The sequence below is a fragment of the Etheostoma spectabile genome, chromosome 4 (genome assembly GCF_008692095.1).
Source record: "Etheostoma spectabile isolate EspeVRDwgs_2016 chromosome 4, UIUC_Espe_1.0, whole genome shotgun sequence".
NCBI classification, from domain to species: domain Eukaryota; kingdom Metazoa; phylum Chordata; class Actinopteri; order Perciformes; family Percidae; genus Etheostoma; species Etheostoma spectabile.
In genome coordinates this window covers 23,754,929-23,771,444 of record NC_045736.1, presented here as the reverse complement: position 1 = coordinate 23,771,444, position 16,516 = coordinate 23,754,929, and the positions used below count along the sequence as shown (strand labels likewise).

At 40.4% G+C, this 16,516-nt stretch overlaps 1 protein-coding gene across 3 annotated transcripts; it reads left to right on the top strand.

Annotated features, from left to right (window-relative positions):
* Positions 1 to 1,596: 1,596 nt before the first annotated feature.
* On the top strand, positions 1,597 to 16,430 carry tnks1bp1 (tankyrase 1 binding protein 1). Of its 3 annotated transcripts, none has more exons than XM_032512711.1 (9): positions 1,597 to 2,343; positions 2,374 to 4,074; positions 11,351 to 11,457; positions 13,177 to 13,273; positions 13,501 to 13,645; positions 13,821 to 13,957; positions 14,054 to 14,253; positions 14,379 to 14,464; positions 15,436 to 16,430. In XM_032512711.1, the coding sequence occupies exons 1-8, from the start codon at positions 1,612 to 1,614 to the stop codon at positions 14,452 to 14,454; spliced, it is 3,195 nt and encodes a 1,064-aa protein (XP_032368602.1). In that variant the 5' UTR covers positions 1,597 to 1,611; the 3' UTR covers positions 14,455 to 14,464; positions 15,436 to 16,430. The 3 variants fall into 3 exon arrangements, with proteins under 3 accessions (XP_032368602.1, XP_032368603.1, XP_032368601.1); XM_032512712.1 differs by having other exon boundaries at positions 1,597 to 3,210; positions 3,394 to 4,074; XM_032512710.1 differs by having other exon boundaries at positions 1,597 to 4,074.
* The last annotated feature ends 86 nt before the right edge of the window (positions 16,431 to 16,516 follow it).

Below are 16,516 nucleotides of genomic sequence, written 5' to 3'. Positions count from 1 at the left end.
TTCTTAAAGACAGGAAGGTTTCTCCAGTCTCTGCCATACAATGTCAACAAATCATAGAGAGCTGAGTGCAAGTCTAGAACTGTTTGGTGTTAATTTGAGTGTCACCAGCACTGTTGTCTTTTCCTTGTGTCTCTAACTTTCTGTACTTTGTGTGGACATCGATAGTGGTGTGGTAAATGAATAACATAGCTTGCTATCAAGATTGTGGCCAGATATATGTCCTCAAATAACCAAGTCTAGAAAAGAGTGCAAACCAAGCCTCCTCAAAGTGTAAATATTACAGTAAGATTAGATATCCAAACTGCTATACAAGTACAGACTTAAGTATTTTTGATGTGGAAGACATTGGTACCCCCCAGCACCTCACCACTCAGGTACTGTAGTTTGGTTTATTTGCCCAAGTTTTGATATTTCCTTTTCAGCAATTTCAACTACAACAGATGTGAATATTGTAGAATTTGTTTCAACATTAAAATTGACATTCAAAAAATTCAACAGCAAGATGTCCTTACGGGTTTGAAGAAAGATATCACTGTAGACGGTAGAAGAATGGTTCTTGTGAAAAAAGTTAACAGCCTGTTCTGTGGATGATCCAGAGTAGACAAGACTACAAAGAGGTGTAAACTTTCAGTGCTTTGAGCACCACAAAATATATCCACCACCATTGTGGTGACGTAAAGGTGGAAAACTTGGCAAATAAAACTAAACAATCAGAATGGTTAGCTACAACTAGAGGTAAGTGAAAGAATGCATTTTTTGTACTGTGGGTGAAACAACCCTTTAAAGCAGTAATTGGACATTTTTGGTATTGATCAAAATATCTATACCAGTCTCATGTCTGGATGCTAAATATAAAGCAAGAGACAGCAGGTGATTAGCTTAGCTTACCATAAGGACTGGAAACAGGGGGAAACATCCAGCCTGGCTCTGTGCAAAGTCTCTCTGTGCAAAAACTCTCCACAGGTTGCCTGGCAACCTTACTGCAATGACAAGACTGCATGGAAACTTATAAAAGGTCCCTTGCAACACTCCAGTCACGGCGTCACGTAGGCCTGCGCGATTAATCGTTATTAAATCCCGATCTCGATTCACCCTGTTCACGTTTACATTTTTATATAACTTAGGTTTTACGAGCCGACTGCATCACAAACGCTACTACTTTCTTCTGTGAGTTTTAAACATAGACTGCATAAAATATGTTTTAATGTGCTGCCATGCTCCCCCTTCTCTTCATTGAAGCCTCCATGTTTACAATGTGCTATAGGTGCCAAAAAAAATCTATATTTGGTACTGCCAACTTGTTTTGTTTTGTCATGGTCAAAAAAAATCGTGGCAGAGAATCGTGATATTAATTCTTAGCAAAAAAAAATTCAATTCATTCATATTTTTCACCAAATCGTGCAGGCCTAGCATTTAAAACCACAACTTTTCATTTTTACATAATGTTCTTTGCAAACAAATGAAAATATATATTGTGTTAATTACTGCGCTTTAGAGGTGCTGGTAGGCAAATGTATTTAACAATGGTCAGAGCCAGACTAGCCATTTCCCCCAGTTTGTAGTCATGAGAGAGGTATCAAAATATATGTAAATGTACTTGGATGTATTAAAATGGCAGGTTTGAAATCAAGATCGTTAAACTGTAATAATATAAACTGTTATCTCTGCCACAGCTTTGAGCCAGCAACTGCTCCAACAGCAGAGAAAACAACCAAAGTGCCGCCTGAACCTCCTTCATCGGAGACATCGGCCATTCCGGCAGTGGATCTTCCTTTAAAGGTGTCACCTGCTGAACAATCCACAGAGACCCCGACGGAAACATCGAAAGATGGTCTGGCTGAAGTTAAGCCATCGGAAAACTTAAGAGAAACATTAGGAGAGCATCTGCAGAACAAATCAACAGAGGGGGATGTCAAACTACGCAATCACAGCTCATCTACGACCCACACTGGCACTGATGAGGGAGACTCAGCTGAAAGTCAACATGCTCCAAAGAGGAACGATGTCAAACGCCGCTCCGTTCGCTTTGGTATTGTAGAGAGAGATGATGGTGGGCCCCCATTGATCCTGGGTTCAGCGTCTGATTCCAGCGAAGAAGAAGAAGAAGAAGATACTTCTGGGGATGAAGCTGAGGAAGACATCCCTGTTTCAGTGCCTGTCTACAAAAGAGTAGGGGGTCTTCAAAAGAAGGATGATGGAGAGCAAGAGAAGGAACGACTGAAACATTTGGAATTTGAAAAAAGACGGAGAGCAAAAGAGAACGAACAGGCAGGACTCAAGTTGAAAGAGGAGCAGAAACAAAAAGAAGAAGAAAGGGAGAAAGAAAAGGCAAGGCAGAGGGAAGACGAGGAGAGGGAGAGAGAGAGGCTGAAGGAGGAGGAAATGGAGAGACAGAGGATGGAGGAATATGAGCAGGAAGTATTGAAAGAGCAGGAGAGGGAAAGGCAAAGGCTGAGAGAAGAAGAGATGGAGAGGGAAAGGCAGATGGAGTTGATGTGGCAGAGACAGAGAGAAGAGGAAAGACAGAGGGGGACACAGAAAGAGGAGAGACTTAAACAAGATCAGGTGGAGAGGGAAAAAGAGAGAATGAAGGAGGAGGCAAGGAAAGAGGAGAGACTAAGAGAGGAAAGAGAAAGACAAATGCCGAGAGAGGATGAGGAGAGATTGATTCACAGCGAGGAACACAGATTAGAGGGAAAACTGAGAGAGAAGGAAATTAATAGAATCAAACTAAGAGAAGAAGAGTGGGAAAAAGATTGGGTGAAAAAGACGAAGATGCAGAGAGGAGAAGAAGGAGAGAGGGACAGAGAGAAAGAGTTGGAGTTGATATGGCAGAGACAGAAAGAGGAGGACAGGGAGAGGGCGACACAGAAAGAGGAAAGACTCAGACAAGAGGAGAGAGAGAAAGAAAGATTAAGAATGGAGGCGGAGGAAAGAGAAAGGGAGAGGCAAAGGATGCTGAAAGAGCAGCAAGAAGTAAAAGAAGAGATGGAGAGAAAGAGGCAAATAGAGATGGAGAGACAGAAAGAGGAGGACAGAGAGAGGGTGAGACAGAAAGAGGAAAGACTCAGACAAGAAAGACTCAGACAAGAGGAGAGGGAGAAAGAAAGATTAAGAATGGAGGCAGAGGAAAGAGAAAGGGAGAGGCAAAGGATGCTGAAAGAGCAGCAAGAAAAAGAAGAAGAGTTGGAGAGAATGAGGCAAATAGAGATGGAGAAACGGAAAGAGGAGGACAGGGAGAGGGTGAGACAAAAAGAGGAGAGATTCAGACAAGAGGAGAGGGAGACAGAAAGGTTAAGAATGGAGTTGGAGGAAAGAGAAAGGGAGAGGCAAAGGATGCTGAAAGAGCTGCAAAAAAAAGAAGAAGAGTTGGAGAGAATGAGGCAAATAGAGATGGAGAGACAAAAAGAGGAGGGAAGAAGGGAAGAGGAACGGAACAGACAAGTAGAGAAAGAAAGAGTGGAGGAGCTGGAGAGAAAGCTCCGAGAGGAATTGGACAGAAAGCGAGCTCAACAACTGGAAGAAGAGATACGAATGGAGGACGAGAGAAAAAGGGAAGAACGAGAGAGTGTGGGGCTAAATTTAATTAGCTTTGACTCTGAAGATGTGCATCAAAAGTCAAATTCGCTATATTCCCCCTCAGTGAAAGCCTATGAGACGAGAGAGCGTCAGGTTGAAGTTGATTACGATGACTTCTCTGTCAGACCGACTCTGTTGAAGGTGGATTTTGACGATTTTTCAGTCAAACCGAAGAGATGGGGCTCACAGGCTAAAGTGGAAACTAGTCCGCTCATCCAGAGTTGGCCAGCTGTCTCTGTGGATGAAGAGGAAGTTGAAATGCTGGCACCCCTGGATGTCATTACTCGCAAAAAGAATGTGCCAGAGCAGGTGGAAAAGCCAGGCAGCCCAAAGCCTACATTAGCCCAGGAAAGACCAGAAGAGGAACAGGTCATCTCCATGGAGTTAAAGGAGAAGGGGGAGGAGGAGACGCAGAGGGGGGAGGAGGAGGAGACACCTAGGGAGGAAGAGGAGGAGACAATGGAAGATGAAGTGGACGAAGAAGATGAGCAGGAGGTAAATATGAAATTCTGTCCCATTCTGTTGGAATGCAAGGCTATTTTTACCCACTTTTGATAGATTTTGTCAGAGGGAAATTGTTCAATGGCACAGAAAGGGTGAGGTTAGGCACAGAGACAGGAGTGTACATGTAGGTAGGCCTAAATGGGATTATTTCACCACTGAATCATATCCTGGCAGTCACAAACTCCCCACCTGAACCAACACATTGGCATTCCTGTAGCATGGTGAAACACATCTTGTTATACTCGCTTCGCCCTGATTCAGTCACAGCTTAAATTTAGAGTATGTTTGTGTGTGTGTGTGTGTGTGTGTGGATCTGTCTAGATGTGAGTAATGAAACAAGCATGGAATCTACATCTATGTGCCCTGTGTCGGTAGTAGTACCTGCCCTTGCTGACGGCAACACCTTATTTCTTACAATAAAAAAACACTTGCAGTGTTGGAATAAGATAAGTGTTGACTTTGGAGGTGTGTTGATAAAAAGTGATTCTCATTTCAAGCAATCATATTAAACTAGCCGTGACTACCTGATGCATTTTTTGAATCCTTCAGTCAACTGTAAAATTACATCAGATTGTATGAACTCTACGTCTGGTGGTGCACATACTGTATGAAGATGTGTGGTTAAGACATCTGACAGGAAGTGAGGTTACGACTTCCTCTGCATCTATCCTGCATTAGTCTGTCTGCTGCTTTCATTTTCCTCATATTTGTGCATAAAGAAAATATTTCTTTTCAGAGGCAAAGGCAGTTTAAAAGAAAGAAAAAAAACATTGCATGAGCATAAGAAGGAAGGATGGATTATTTCACATGGGATTGGATGGGTTATTTCCAGCAGCTATGGGTGAGTTTTGCAGATTGAATGTTACCTAATAAGTGCTAGAGATTTTGTAGCAGATTGCCCAGCCAGTGAGAGGGTTCCACCTTACATGTTTTAGGTTTATTTTTGGGTCCTGTAAAGCATTAAGCCAGCTTTTCCCATCACTATATATTATCCACTTGAATAGTATGGTATAGTTGGACTTTTTGGGAAATGCCCTCATTCGGTCTTGCTAAGCGTTAGATGAGACAATTGATACCACACTCTTGTCTGTATGATAATTATGAAGCTGGCACCGGCAGCCGCGTGGCTTAGCTTATTTTATCTTAGCTTAGGTTAGCATAAAGACAGGAAAACATGGGCCACAGCTAGCCTGGTTCTGGTAACAAAAGCTAACAAAAACTGCCTACCAGCACCTATAAAGCATGCCAATTAATACAATATATATAATTTGTACAGAGCCAAGCTAGCTGTTTCCCTGTTCTCAGTCTTTATGCTAAGGTAAGGTAACTGATAAAAATATTCTGTTTGCTAGCCATAGCTTCACATTTGGTGAGATTGGTAAACATCTTCTCTTTTAACTCAGCGTATTTCCTTAAATATCAAACTAGTGCTTTAAATTACTGGATTAACTAAAAACAGATCTTCCTGTCTGTTTATTTCACTCATTATACATTACTCAATTCATTTTCAATAAAATATACTATATTCAAATATATAATGATATAGGCTACTGTGTGATACTATGATATGGGATCTTTTCTATAGGCTATATACACTCCTAATTTTACTTTCTGTGTGATTTGGGAATATAAACATATAAAGATCTGCCAAGAAATGGCAATCCTACACTGTTTTCATGGGAGGAGTTAACAAAGACGTTCTCTACTTCTGACTAGTGAAATCCATTTGATCACCTTTCCCATTCTTAATTCAGTCATTCATTTGTAGCTCATATCCAATTGTTCATTTTTAGTCTGTCTATAGTTTAGCCTGAAGCTAGACAACCTCTGAGTGTTGGTGGGCTGTAGACTTTGACCACATTTATCTTACAAATTGGACAGGTATTAGCTCTGTATTAGTGCTGCTATGCTCATCATAGATATCATAAGGCTGCTTCTAGCAAAATGTTTTTTTCCACTTCAGTTGATTTACATTTAAGAACCCATTGACGATATAGTACAGATACAGTCAACAATCCAGGTCTGAGAAAATTTCTGGGTGGACCCACAAATCATGGCTGTACTGCCTGAAAAAAGTAGTCCTCAGCTAATGTTGCTGGGAAATGTTGATTGACAGGGAAACTTTATTAAAAGCGACAAGGAAGCAAACAAACAATGAACAGTGAAGTCAAGACAGATCGGTCCACCACCTGTTTGAACATGCAGCATTTTTGCAGAATTAATGAAAAAAACTGTGTGTGTGTGTGTGTGTGTGTGTGTGTGTGTGTGTGTGTAATCCACATAACCAATGAACTACTGTAAGGAGGCATTGTACATAGCCACTGCTTTGTCGGTCATGGTTGTTAGAGTCCAGTCCTGTTTTCACCACTGGGTGGCGCTGCTATTCAAAAGAAAAAATTGCACTTCCTTATCCTGCACGACCAAAACCTACAAGTTTATATCATGTTGAGGACCTTGTACCACTAAAATATGAATGGCCACCATAACATAAAAACAGTAAAGAGAGAGAGAGTTTAAGAAACTTGTTTATGCTGCAAGAAAAACACAAGACACTATTGTGTCTATTGTGTGCAGAGAAAAGCTTTTATTTTGACAGGACATAATAGAGGACAATATTTACTGGGCAAACACAAGCTGTGCAGCCAACCGTGCAACCTCATTCAGGTTACTTACTAAAAGGCAGACAGAAAGATGGATGGATAGATCCTATGGTGAGAAGAGTACTTTGTGGCCATCATGTCCTCATTTGGATTTGGTCAACAGGGCAGTGTGTCAGAATGACCATACATGGTGCCACTCTGTCTCTGTCTCTACTCAATCTCTCCAACCCCTTTTGAGAGAGCCCGTCACCCCTCTTACACACACACTTTCTGGCACAAATACACTCAAAAGAGGATGGGCTAAACCCCGGACAAGAAAGTTCACATGACCACTGTCCATTCTCTCAGTCATCTACTAGCCTACTCAAACTTTCCAAAAGTCTTCCTCTTTTCTGCTGTTCCCTCTTCTTACTCCTCTCACAAAGACCCGGTTCATTTAGTTACCTGCATCATCTACCTACGGGGAAAGAACAGTAGAGGGAGGTGCCGAAAGCACCTTGGCCCAGCCTGCCGCACCTTCCTTCCTTCCCTTTGGATTTTCCACATCCGTGCACAGAGCTACGCTTTGTTTTGACGTTCTGTGAAATCACCCAGGTATGGAGGAGATAAATAGGTGATTTACAGTACCTCTCTGTACCCAGCTTTGGATCTTTGGAGTGGCAGATATTTCCCACCTTTCTTTTCCCTTTTTTCTGCATGGAAAACGGAGTAGTGCTGTGAACTTGGACGTAGGTACACAAGCAAACAGACTTGACTGTGGCAGATGAAGTGAAAGAGAGTGCACAGGAAAAGAGGTAATCCTTAAAACAGTTTTGTGCAGGACTAAAAGCTTTGTTGCTATTTTTTGTCTTTACGGCCAAAGGGAAAGTTTTGATAGAGAGTTCTGTCAGTGTGTTTTTAAATGGATCAAAATGTGATGATGTGATGATCTTTTTCGGGACGCTGCTGTTTAGGATGTCACATCTATTATAGTGAATGCTGCAGTGGAATAGTGTTGTCACAGTGCAAACACATGGCTGGTCAAACTATTTACTTTGTCACTGACAGCAAATAATAGACTGTTCCAGGAAGTTTGTCTGACCTGAACCATAAAAATATGGGAGAAAGAGGATGGATCCCGCTCAAATGGAATCTATCTTGCTTTGTATGACGTCAGAAACCTTTTCACAAAAAAACCTCTTCACCTTCTACTTGCTGAAAATGACAACTGAAAGGCAGATTACAGACACAGCTTTCTGATTCACCCACACAACCCCTTCATCTCTAACAAAGCTGAACCTTAGTTTCTGTGGTGACTAAGTTCCCATAGTGACCCTAGTGCCTCTACAGCCAACTTTGTGAACCTTTCAACAATGCAGTACTTTGGAGGGAAACTGTCGGCCGCCCAGCTGCATGTGACGGGCTGGGTCGGCAGCGTGCGACGTTCCTTGCAAGGGGCTCTGGAGCTGGTGTGGGGCACCACAGAAGAGAAGCAGCAGGAGGAGGAAGAGGAGGATAAAGAGGAGGAAGAAGAAGGTGAAGATGGAACAGGAAGGTTTCAGAGAGCTATGTCACCACTTCGTAGCTTCGCCAGACGTAGCAGGAGATCCCTGCGTCGCTTCTCCGTCAGAAGTCGGGAGACTCTGCAGAGGAGAGCCACTGAAGCCTGCTCTGTAAGAGCTAATTTAGTAACCCTGTAGAAGTCAATGAAGGCTTTGAAATGTGTGTAATAATTAGAATTGTTAATCACAATCAGATTTTTACACTAAACCTTAATTTAGGTGCTTTTTACAGTTTGCACCAAAGCTCCATGTATCCCATAGTCTAATATTTCCCTGCACATGTGTTACCAGATAAACATGCAAATGTAAAAAGGGAGTGCAGTAGGCAGTGGCAGCCTGTTTCAGGAAGGCCACAGTTATCTGATAAAGATTTCTAAATGTAGTGTTTTATCAGTGTACATGCATGCCCTTTCCCTCTGTGGCTGTGGTGTGTGTCAGAGATAAAGCAGAGGACAATAACAAAGTGTAACACGGTTAGACAAGGTTTATCTAAGAATGGCTGTTTATTTCTGTGCCCTCTGCTTCTGTGTGTGCCTTAAGCTCAAGCTGATTACATTTAGTCATTGCTGGTGCCATTATATAGCTTTTTCACTTTTGAAATGGCCATTTCCCCCGCTATTTATCCTTACTTCATGGCCCATTACATTAGATTAACCTTTAAATTAGATTAACTATGTTTTTTTATTTCATCTTACTCAAAACTATCAGATAATGTCAAAAAAGGTGTCAAGATGAAACACAAGTATTTTAAGAGACCTAATGATAAAATAACCTCCAATGTAACATTTTGTCGATTAGTTCAACAGGTAATCTGCTGCCAAAACTCCGCAATAGCAGGTATCTGATTTCCTTTGTACGTAACCCTTGTTGCATAACTTATTGTAATCTGCTTTGGATATAAAACAAATGTCGGGTGCCAACTGCAACACAGGTGATAGGTTTTGAGATATACAGGCTGAAATCTGTCTTGGTAGTTTTGTAGTGTTTATTGTGGCTGCTAATTGCATGTCAGTGTGAACATTTGTGTCTTTGATATACAGTATGTGGGTGTGCATGCACAAGAGCCACAATGACCAAAAGGTAAAAAATAACCTGCAGGCTATATCCACTTTGATCTATAACTTTTGCTGACTGTCTAATACTGGATTAGAGTCTCAGTTAGTTGTGCTCGTGGCATCTCTGTTAACCTCTCCACTACACCAGAAACAAGCTTACACATTCCATTGACCGTGACAAAAATGTTTTGAGGTAAACTATAATAAAGGCCATTCTGTCTTGACTTGCACATCCTCCGTCCTCCACATACTGTGCTGCCACATCCAGTACACACATATGCAGGTTTATTGCGGTTTAGAGTTGTAGTAGTTTTTAACACATTGGTTTCTTATTTCAGCAAAATATAGGTTTTTGTTTTGTTGATTGTTTTACAATATCTTTTAAAAAAGGAACAAAATGCCTTGATAGAGTTTCCTGAGTGTGTATGTACCTCTGAATCTGGATGCACACGTATAGATTAAAGCTGCACTAATAGATATTTTCATATTAACAATGGCCTAAATTACTGTGTAATGTGAAAGGTGCCCATTCACAGTGACAACCCCACATGCACATGCACAGCAAAAAAACTCTGATACATCCTATGTATACTACTTGCCCAGCAACAAGTGGCAGACAGATAACATAGTGGAGCACTTAGCAGCTAAAGAGCTAAACATTTCCCTCAGGAGTTGGCGGAGGCCAAAAACAGAGCTAAAAGGAGAGTAAATAATGGACTTAAATTTGTCCAGTGGCCAGGAACAAGACTCCAAATGAAGTTGCTCTGTAACTGCTAGATGTGCAAATAGGCAACTGTTTGATATATGTTCAATATGTCAATGTTGAGTTTAAGTTCTTCCGCTGCTTAGTCAAAATACATTATTACTTACTATAGGGCAATATTTTTATCATTCCAGGGTACTTGAAGTAAAGTTGGTGATTTTCTGTGGCAGAATTGTCTCATTGTTGAATACTTGTACCACTTCCAAATAGAAAATATTCAGATGCATAACGTTTCTCTTTGAATTCTCATGAAGCTTTTTGTGAATAGTACTGCAACACTGATGTGATGAAAAATGTTGCTAAAAACAGTAAAAGGTTTGGAAGCTGCAGTGGCTACTTCTGTAGTAAAGGTTGGATAGATTCCGGATATATGCATGGTGGTGGAAATGCACCACTGTAGACTGTGTCTTTGTTAGAACAGACTTTGTTTTCTATGTACCTAAACACCAGTCTGTGGTTATAGGAAAATCACTAGAAGCCTATTCATTCATGCTGTGATGTTGCCAGATAACAGGCATTGTGCAAATGAAGCTGCTGTTGTGTGAGATCTGAGTAATAGATGGATTCATGAAGATGAGATGTGTGTGAAAACATACAGAGGGCAGGGTTGTTTACTCAAGTGTTGTTTTGTATCCAGGTGACAATATGACAATGCAGACAACATAAAATTGGGATGTGCCCCTTGACAAAATGTGAAGTAAGCTTAAAGGAATGTTTACTAAGAAGTGCACAGTTGTTGCTTTTGTTCGGAATGTGTGTGTGTGTGTGTGTGTGTGTGTGTGTTGTGTGTGTATATATGTGTGTGTGTGTGTGCGTGTGTACATTCCAGCATGTAGGCGTAACAACATCAGTGCGTTTGGTGTGTCTGTGTGTAGCCATATAGGTGTGTATGCCAGTGCTCATGGTGTTTATTGAGAACAGCCTAGCTTCTGTGAACGGCTCATTAAAAGATGCATGCTTGGATGGTCCTTAGTCCTCTCTCCCTCTGTAGTTAGTGATCTTGGCTCAGCACACACTCCATTTTCTCTCTGCCTCATCTCCACAATGTGAAGTTCTCATATGCAGATTTACACGACAACAACAAAAACATTTACATCATGTGATAAGTGTGATAAAGCAGTTGATCCAACACAGAGAGAGAGGCAGAGTAGTACCGGTTGATATCTGCACATGCTTAACATGAAACTGGAATTGACTTTGGCGAAAGTCTATCCCTTAATGTCAAAGGCTTCCTTTATGTTTTCTCTGGTTCTGTTGTATGGTACGTGTTTTCCAATTAAATGTAATGTCTGTCTTTCTGTCTCTCAGGCACCAGTTAACAGTTATAGCACAAATGATGAAGACACTGATGCTTTGATAGACAATGAGCCAGACCAGCAGAATGAGGCATGTGAACAGACATCTGAAATTGACAGGTACACACACACACACACACACATACATACTAGGGTTGCACAATACATATTGTTTTTTTTTTAATCATCATCGCAATATCAACTGGCGCAATATACACATCGCAAAAGGCTGCAACATATCGCGATAGACATTCAGAGATTGTTGGTATTAGTTGAAAGAAAATATCAGCATATAACTGCACATTAAAATGTCATTCTTTTTAAGTGGTACCTTTTATATTCCATTCAATGTTCAATTTGTTCAATAATAGAATGTTAGAAATGATTTCCTTTAATTTGTTTTAAATTCAACAAGCAATTTGTTGTATTTTAGAAGAATACGGAAAGCAGCAGAATTGAAGAACTGCATACATTTTAATCTGTTTATTTATTTCAAGTATACCGCTATCATGATATGCAACAATGTAATTGCATATTTTCCTCATATTGTGGAGCCCTAATACATACATAGTTTCCTCATATTGTGCAGCCCTAATACATTCTGTGAACTTCAAACTGTTTCCTTGGCTTCATATCCTTCCTTTACTCTGATGGAAGACAGGCAGGACTGGACAGGCTTGAGTGTCATTCCTTGTGTCAAGTGCTGAAGGTGTGGCTTCACATTGAGGCGATTTGATTCAAACTGAGCACACCCGCAAATAGAAGCCCTATAGCTTTCTGGCATTACAGAAGTAAGCAGACTGAAGGTGCAGTTTGGAGGTCCTAGTTTAGCACTCATTTTGTAATATGATCATGTAACCAACAATAACCCAATGTGACTGTGAAACCAAAATTACTTTTCTTTCTTTTTTCAGTAAGTTTTTTGTTCAATCCCATGTGGGATTTGGACTTCAATTTCTCAGCATAATGAGATATGCAATTTGCAAGTACTGTTTTTTAAACATAAATCCTGTGACAGCATAACCAAGTTTAGCTGCACACAAAAATGTGATGTCCAGTATTTTTGAGACTTGACTTCCCTGTGCCCCTTTGTGGCTAATACAGCACAACACAGAAACTCAGAAATTCAATCAATCAATCAATCAATCAAAATTTATTTATATAGCACTTTACAACTACCAGCAGGTATCCAAAGTGCTTAGCAAAATAAATAAAATCACAACATACAATAGAAAGAGTGAACATAGAAAACAGTAAAATCAGAAAAGGTTATTAAAAGCAAGACTGAACAGATATGTTTTGAGTTTGGACCTGAAAAAAGCGACATCTGTAACAGCACGTATATATCAGGGGGTAACTTGTTCCAGAGTCTTGGGGCAGCAACTGCAAAAGCCTGACCACCCTACCGTTTATACCCGGACCTTGGGACTTCTAAAACCAACTGATTTGAAGACCGCAATGACCGGTTGTGCTCCCGCACAGTTAAAATTTCAGACAAATACTCTGGGGCAAGACTGTTTAAAGCTTTAAAAACAAACAATGAAATCTTAAAATCTATTCTAAAACGCACCGCAAGCCAATGCAGGGTGTAGAGAACGGGAGTGATGTGTGCACGTCTAGATGTATTTGTTAAGAAGCGAGCTGCAGCATTTTGCACAAGTTGAAGACGTGAGATGGAGGTCTGGTTCAGACCAACATAGCTAACTATGATAATTTAGATAACTAAATTGAACTAAAATGACTCCTGAAGCTGACCTGAAAGAATCTAAACAATTCCTATATCCTTCTCATTTCATACCGTGCTCACACACAATTTTAAATAGCTTTCTTTCTCTTCAGCCCAAAGCCCGTCCCTGACCAGGTTTCTGAAGTCCCTTCTGAAGACGTCGATACCACGGATTTCTTTAAAGAGCCTGAGCTGGCTCAATTTCCGGAGGTTGGTGATTCTTAGTTTCTAATCCTCCCCCCTTCGTGAATGGTGACAGCTGATGTCTGCGCCATCCGCTGCAAACATTAACATGTAGTTTGGTCGTTAATTTGCATATCTACCTGGGAAAACTCTTGAATCTACATTGCTGTAGTGTGATGGTAGGTTATTACACACTGGGGAATACAGTGTGTTCTATTAATTGCTTGCTAGATTCTGTGTGTGTATGTGCACAGAGCTCCACTCCTCTCCTCGACACCAGCGTGCAGAAATCGAAGGCAGATCTGGTTAGGAGGCGAACTCGAACGCATCAGCCACGCTCGCTCCGTGGAGGTTTGGCTCCAAAAGAAAGCCCAGACTGGAGGACCCGTGACTCCACAGGTTATTACTGCATCCATAATGTTATGTAATCTACTTGGAGGGCTGGAATGTCAATGTTTTTTAAAATTTCAAAATAAGCAAACAATGTCTCAATAAGCACATCCACTCTAGGCGAAAAGCAGTCTGGAAATGTTGATTTACTGCCTGTTCTGACTGACATTATATCCGTTTTTAGATGAAAAAGAGGCATCTTCTAAGCAAAGGGAGTCGGACTCTGACGAGGATCAGCCTAAAGCAAAGATAGTCTGTTCTCCTTCTCCCACCTCTCAGAGAGTCCCCATGTTCCCTGGATTGAGCCCTGCAGCCTTGGTGGTAAGTTCTCTCAAAGTTATGTTTTTTTAATTATATAACATGATACAAATGGGAGGCATTTGAATTTGGTAAAATGTCCTTTACTATCTCTTCAAGGCTCAGTTAAAAAAGAGAACAGGTAGAGGTGAAATCAGAGGGAGAAAGGAAACAGAAGAAGACAAGGGAAGAGAAGAGAAGGAAAGTCAAAATGAGGAAGCGGCACCATCTCCCTCACAACGATCCCGCTCTACTCGCTCTGCTGCTCATCTGGCAGGGGCTGCACGAGTGCTGCCACCCTTAGGCAGCACGGACGCAGGGTGGGAAAAGAGCATGACAACACACCTAAAAAAAAATATATTTAGAAATAATGATAAAAATATTTCAACTTTGGTATGCATTGTAGTCATGACACTCCTCTGACCTGTGATTTTGTGTCATTTAGTGCTATCTCTTCTCCCGCATGGCTGAAAGAACTGAAGTCTAGGAAGCGCCTGAGTCAGTATGACAGCGAGGCTTAGCCAGATGCAGGTGAGCAAAATGGAAGAGGTTATAACTGAAATACCAAAGACACAGGTTCTTTGAAATATAATAAAATATGAATTTAAAAAGGTTTAAAAGAAGATTCTGCTGTTTGCTTGTGATAGACTTGGGGAGGCAGTCACCTATTTCATTATGTGTTTTTTTTCTTATATTTTGCATTATTGTAACACCTAAAACCTTTTCATGAATCAACATAACTCTTCTTTAAGTATTCTGAGGTTGTCAAAAGCACACGTTTGGCTTATTCTCATACAAAAATGAGCCAGTGGTCACTATAGTATATAAATAAAAAAGCATCTTTTGGATGACTTTCCTATTTAGTAACAAAATTCTGATTCTGGTATTAATGAATAGCACATTAGAGCTTTCATAACCTGTGAATTGCTATGTGTAGAGCATTAAATAGGATTTAACAGGATCAGCCATAGAGGAACGTTGAGCATAAACTTTTTGAATTATACCCTAAATTACTGTAGGAGTGAAGGCATTATTCAAAAGGATATGCTTGTGAGTCATAATGCAAGACAGCTTAATAGGTTTGCGATAATACAAAGTGAATGTTTTTTTTTAATGCGACTGTATGATAAACTGTCAACAACAAAAACAGGAAGTGGGTCATATCTTTGCAAAGCTTTCTCCTATCATGATCTAAATTGCACAGTTGGTGAAGACATCCTCATTGTGACTTTATGCAGTTTGCTCTGCTTGATGTTCTTTTAACTGCCTTTGAAATTGCTGCTTGAAGCTGTATTTTGTTTAGCTACAATAAGTAAAAAAAAAAGGACATGTCGATGTAAGGGTTATGGTTCTGAGTGCCACTTAGGCCAGCCATGCATAAAAATGAATGCACTCTTAGCAGTGCAGAGTACTTATACTACTGTAAAACCAACAAATTACATGTGATAATTTATATTACATAAAGTCAAAAAGTGACCTTTTCTTCCTCTCGTTCCCTTTAGGAGACACAGTGCCATTGCTGTTCAGCAAGAATCAATCCATCTCAGTTGCTGCTGCTGACGGCAGACACCTTGCCACCATTGCTCTATTTTCCATTTTGAGTGCCTTATTTTGGACTTTTACTGATATATTCAGGGGGGGAATTCATGGCTTTTTGCTGAATGTAGAGGCAGTCAGGAACTTTTCTAGCTTGTAAATGAAATAGGGTGCCAAGGCTATGTGCCAAGACTGTGATGTGTTAATGCCAAGTACATGTTTTTCTACTGCTGTACAGAGGCTTAGTTGAGGGGGAATACCCCCAATGTAGTTTACAGCAAATCCATGGGCCTTCTCATTCTTTCTGTCTTATTGTTTGAATGTGTTAGTCCATCATATACTGACAGGGACTGGTGACACTAGGCCTTGACACATACACACAAACACACATATGTACAGAAAATACTGAATATAAATAATGGATTGCATCTTGTGTGTATTTGTAGTTGTACAAAATGCTTTTTACACTATCTTTTCAATCACAGATCGTCTCAAGTAAACTTATAAGCACTTTAAGAAAAATTAAAACAAATTACCATCCATACAGTACATCTATGCAATAGAATAGTCAAGTACCTAACTTAAGTAACATGGGCAAGGGAATTTTTTTTATTTGTTACACTATTGTATGTCTGTCTTCTCTTTCCAGTTCCACAAAACATGCACTTGGTGCACTGGTTTTTATTAAAACGCCCAGAAGCTGGTGAGAACCATGGACGTGTCAGAACATCATTAGTGAGCTGGGAGGAAATTTTGAGCATGCTATAACACAATCAGGAAGTGTGTTTTGTAAAATTTTGTAAAACCCAGAAAATGCAATAATCTGCTCTAGATGCTTTTATGTGCCTTTTTAATGTTGAAGAGTGACTTATCTGTATAAACGATGTAATCATTCATGATATCAAGTACAATAAGAGGAAATTGAGGGAATTTTTATTAAAACCTTTTCTATGAAATGCAATCAAGCGTGTTTTTGATGGGAAACTTGCATGCCATAGTGCAAAAGGTAGTCGTCAGTGGAGCATGAAGGCGCATGCCTACTGGTCA

What these genes read in the sequence shown, in the direction of transcription:
- tnks1bp1 (XM_032512710.1), top strand. Translation starts at nt 1,612, where the DNA reads ATGGCAGGTTTGAAATCAAGATCGTTAAACTGTAATAATATAAACTGT. An exon ending in ACGAAGAAGATGAGCAGGAG is followed by an intron (nt 4,075 to 11,350) that starts GTAAATATGAAA and finishes TCTGTCTCTCAG; the next exon opens with GCACCAGTTAACAGTTATAG. An exon ending in GAGGACCCGTGACTCCACAG is followed by an intron (nt 13,646 to 13,820) that starts GTTATTACTGCA and finishes ATCCGTTTTTAG; the next exon opens with ATGAAAAAGAGGCATCTTCT.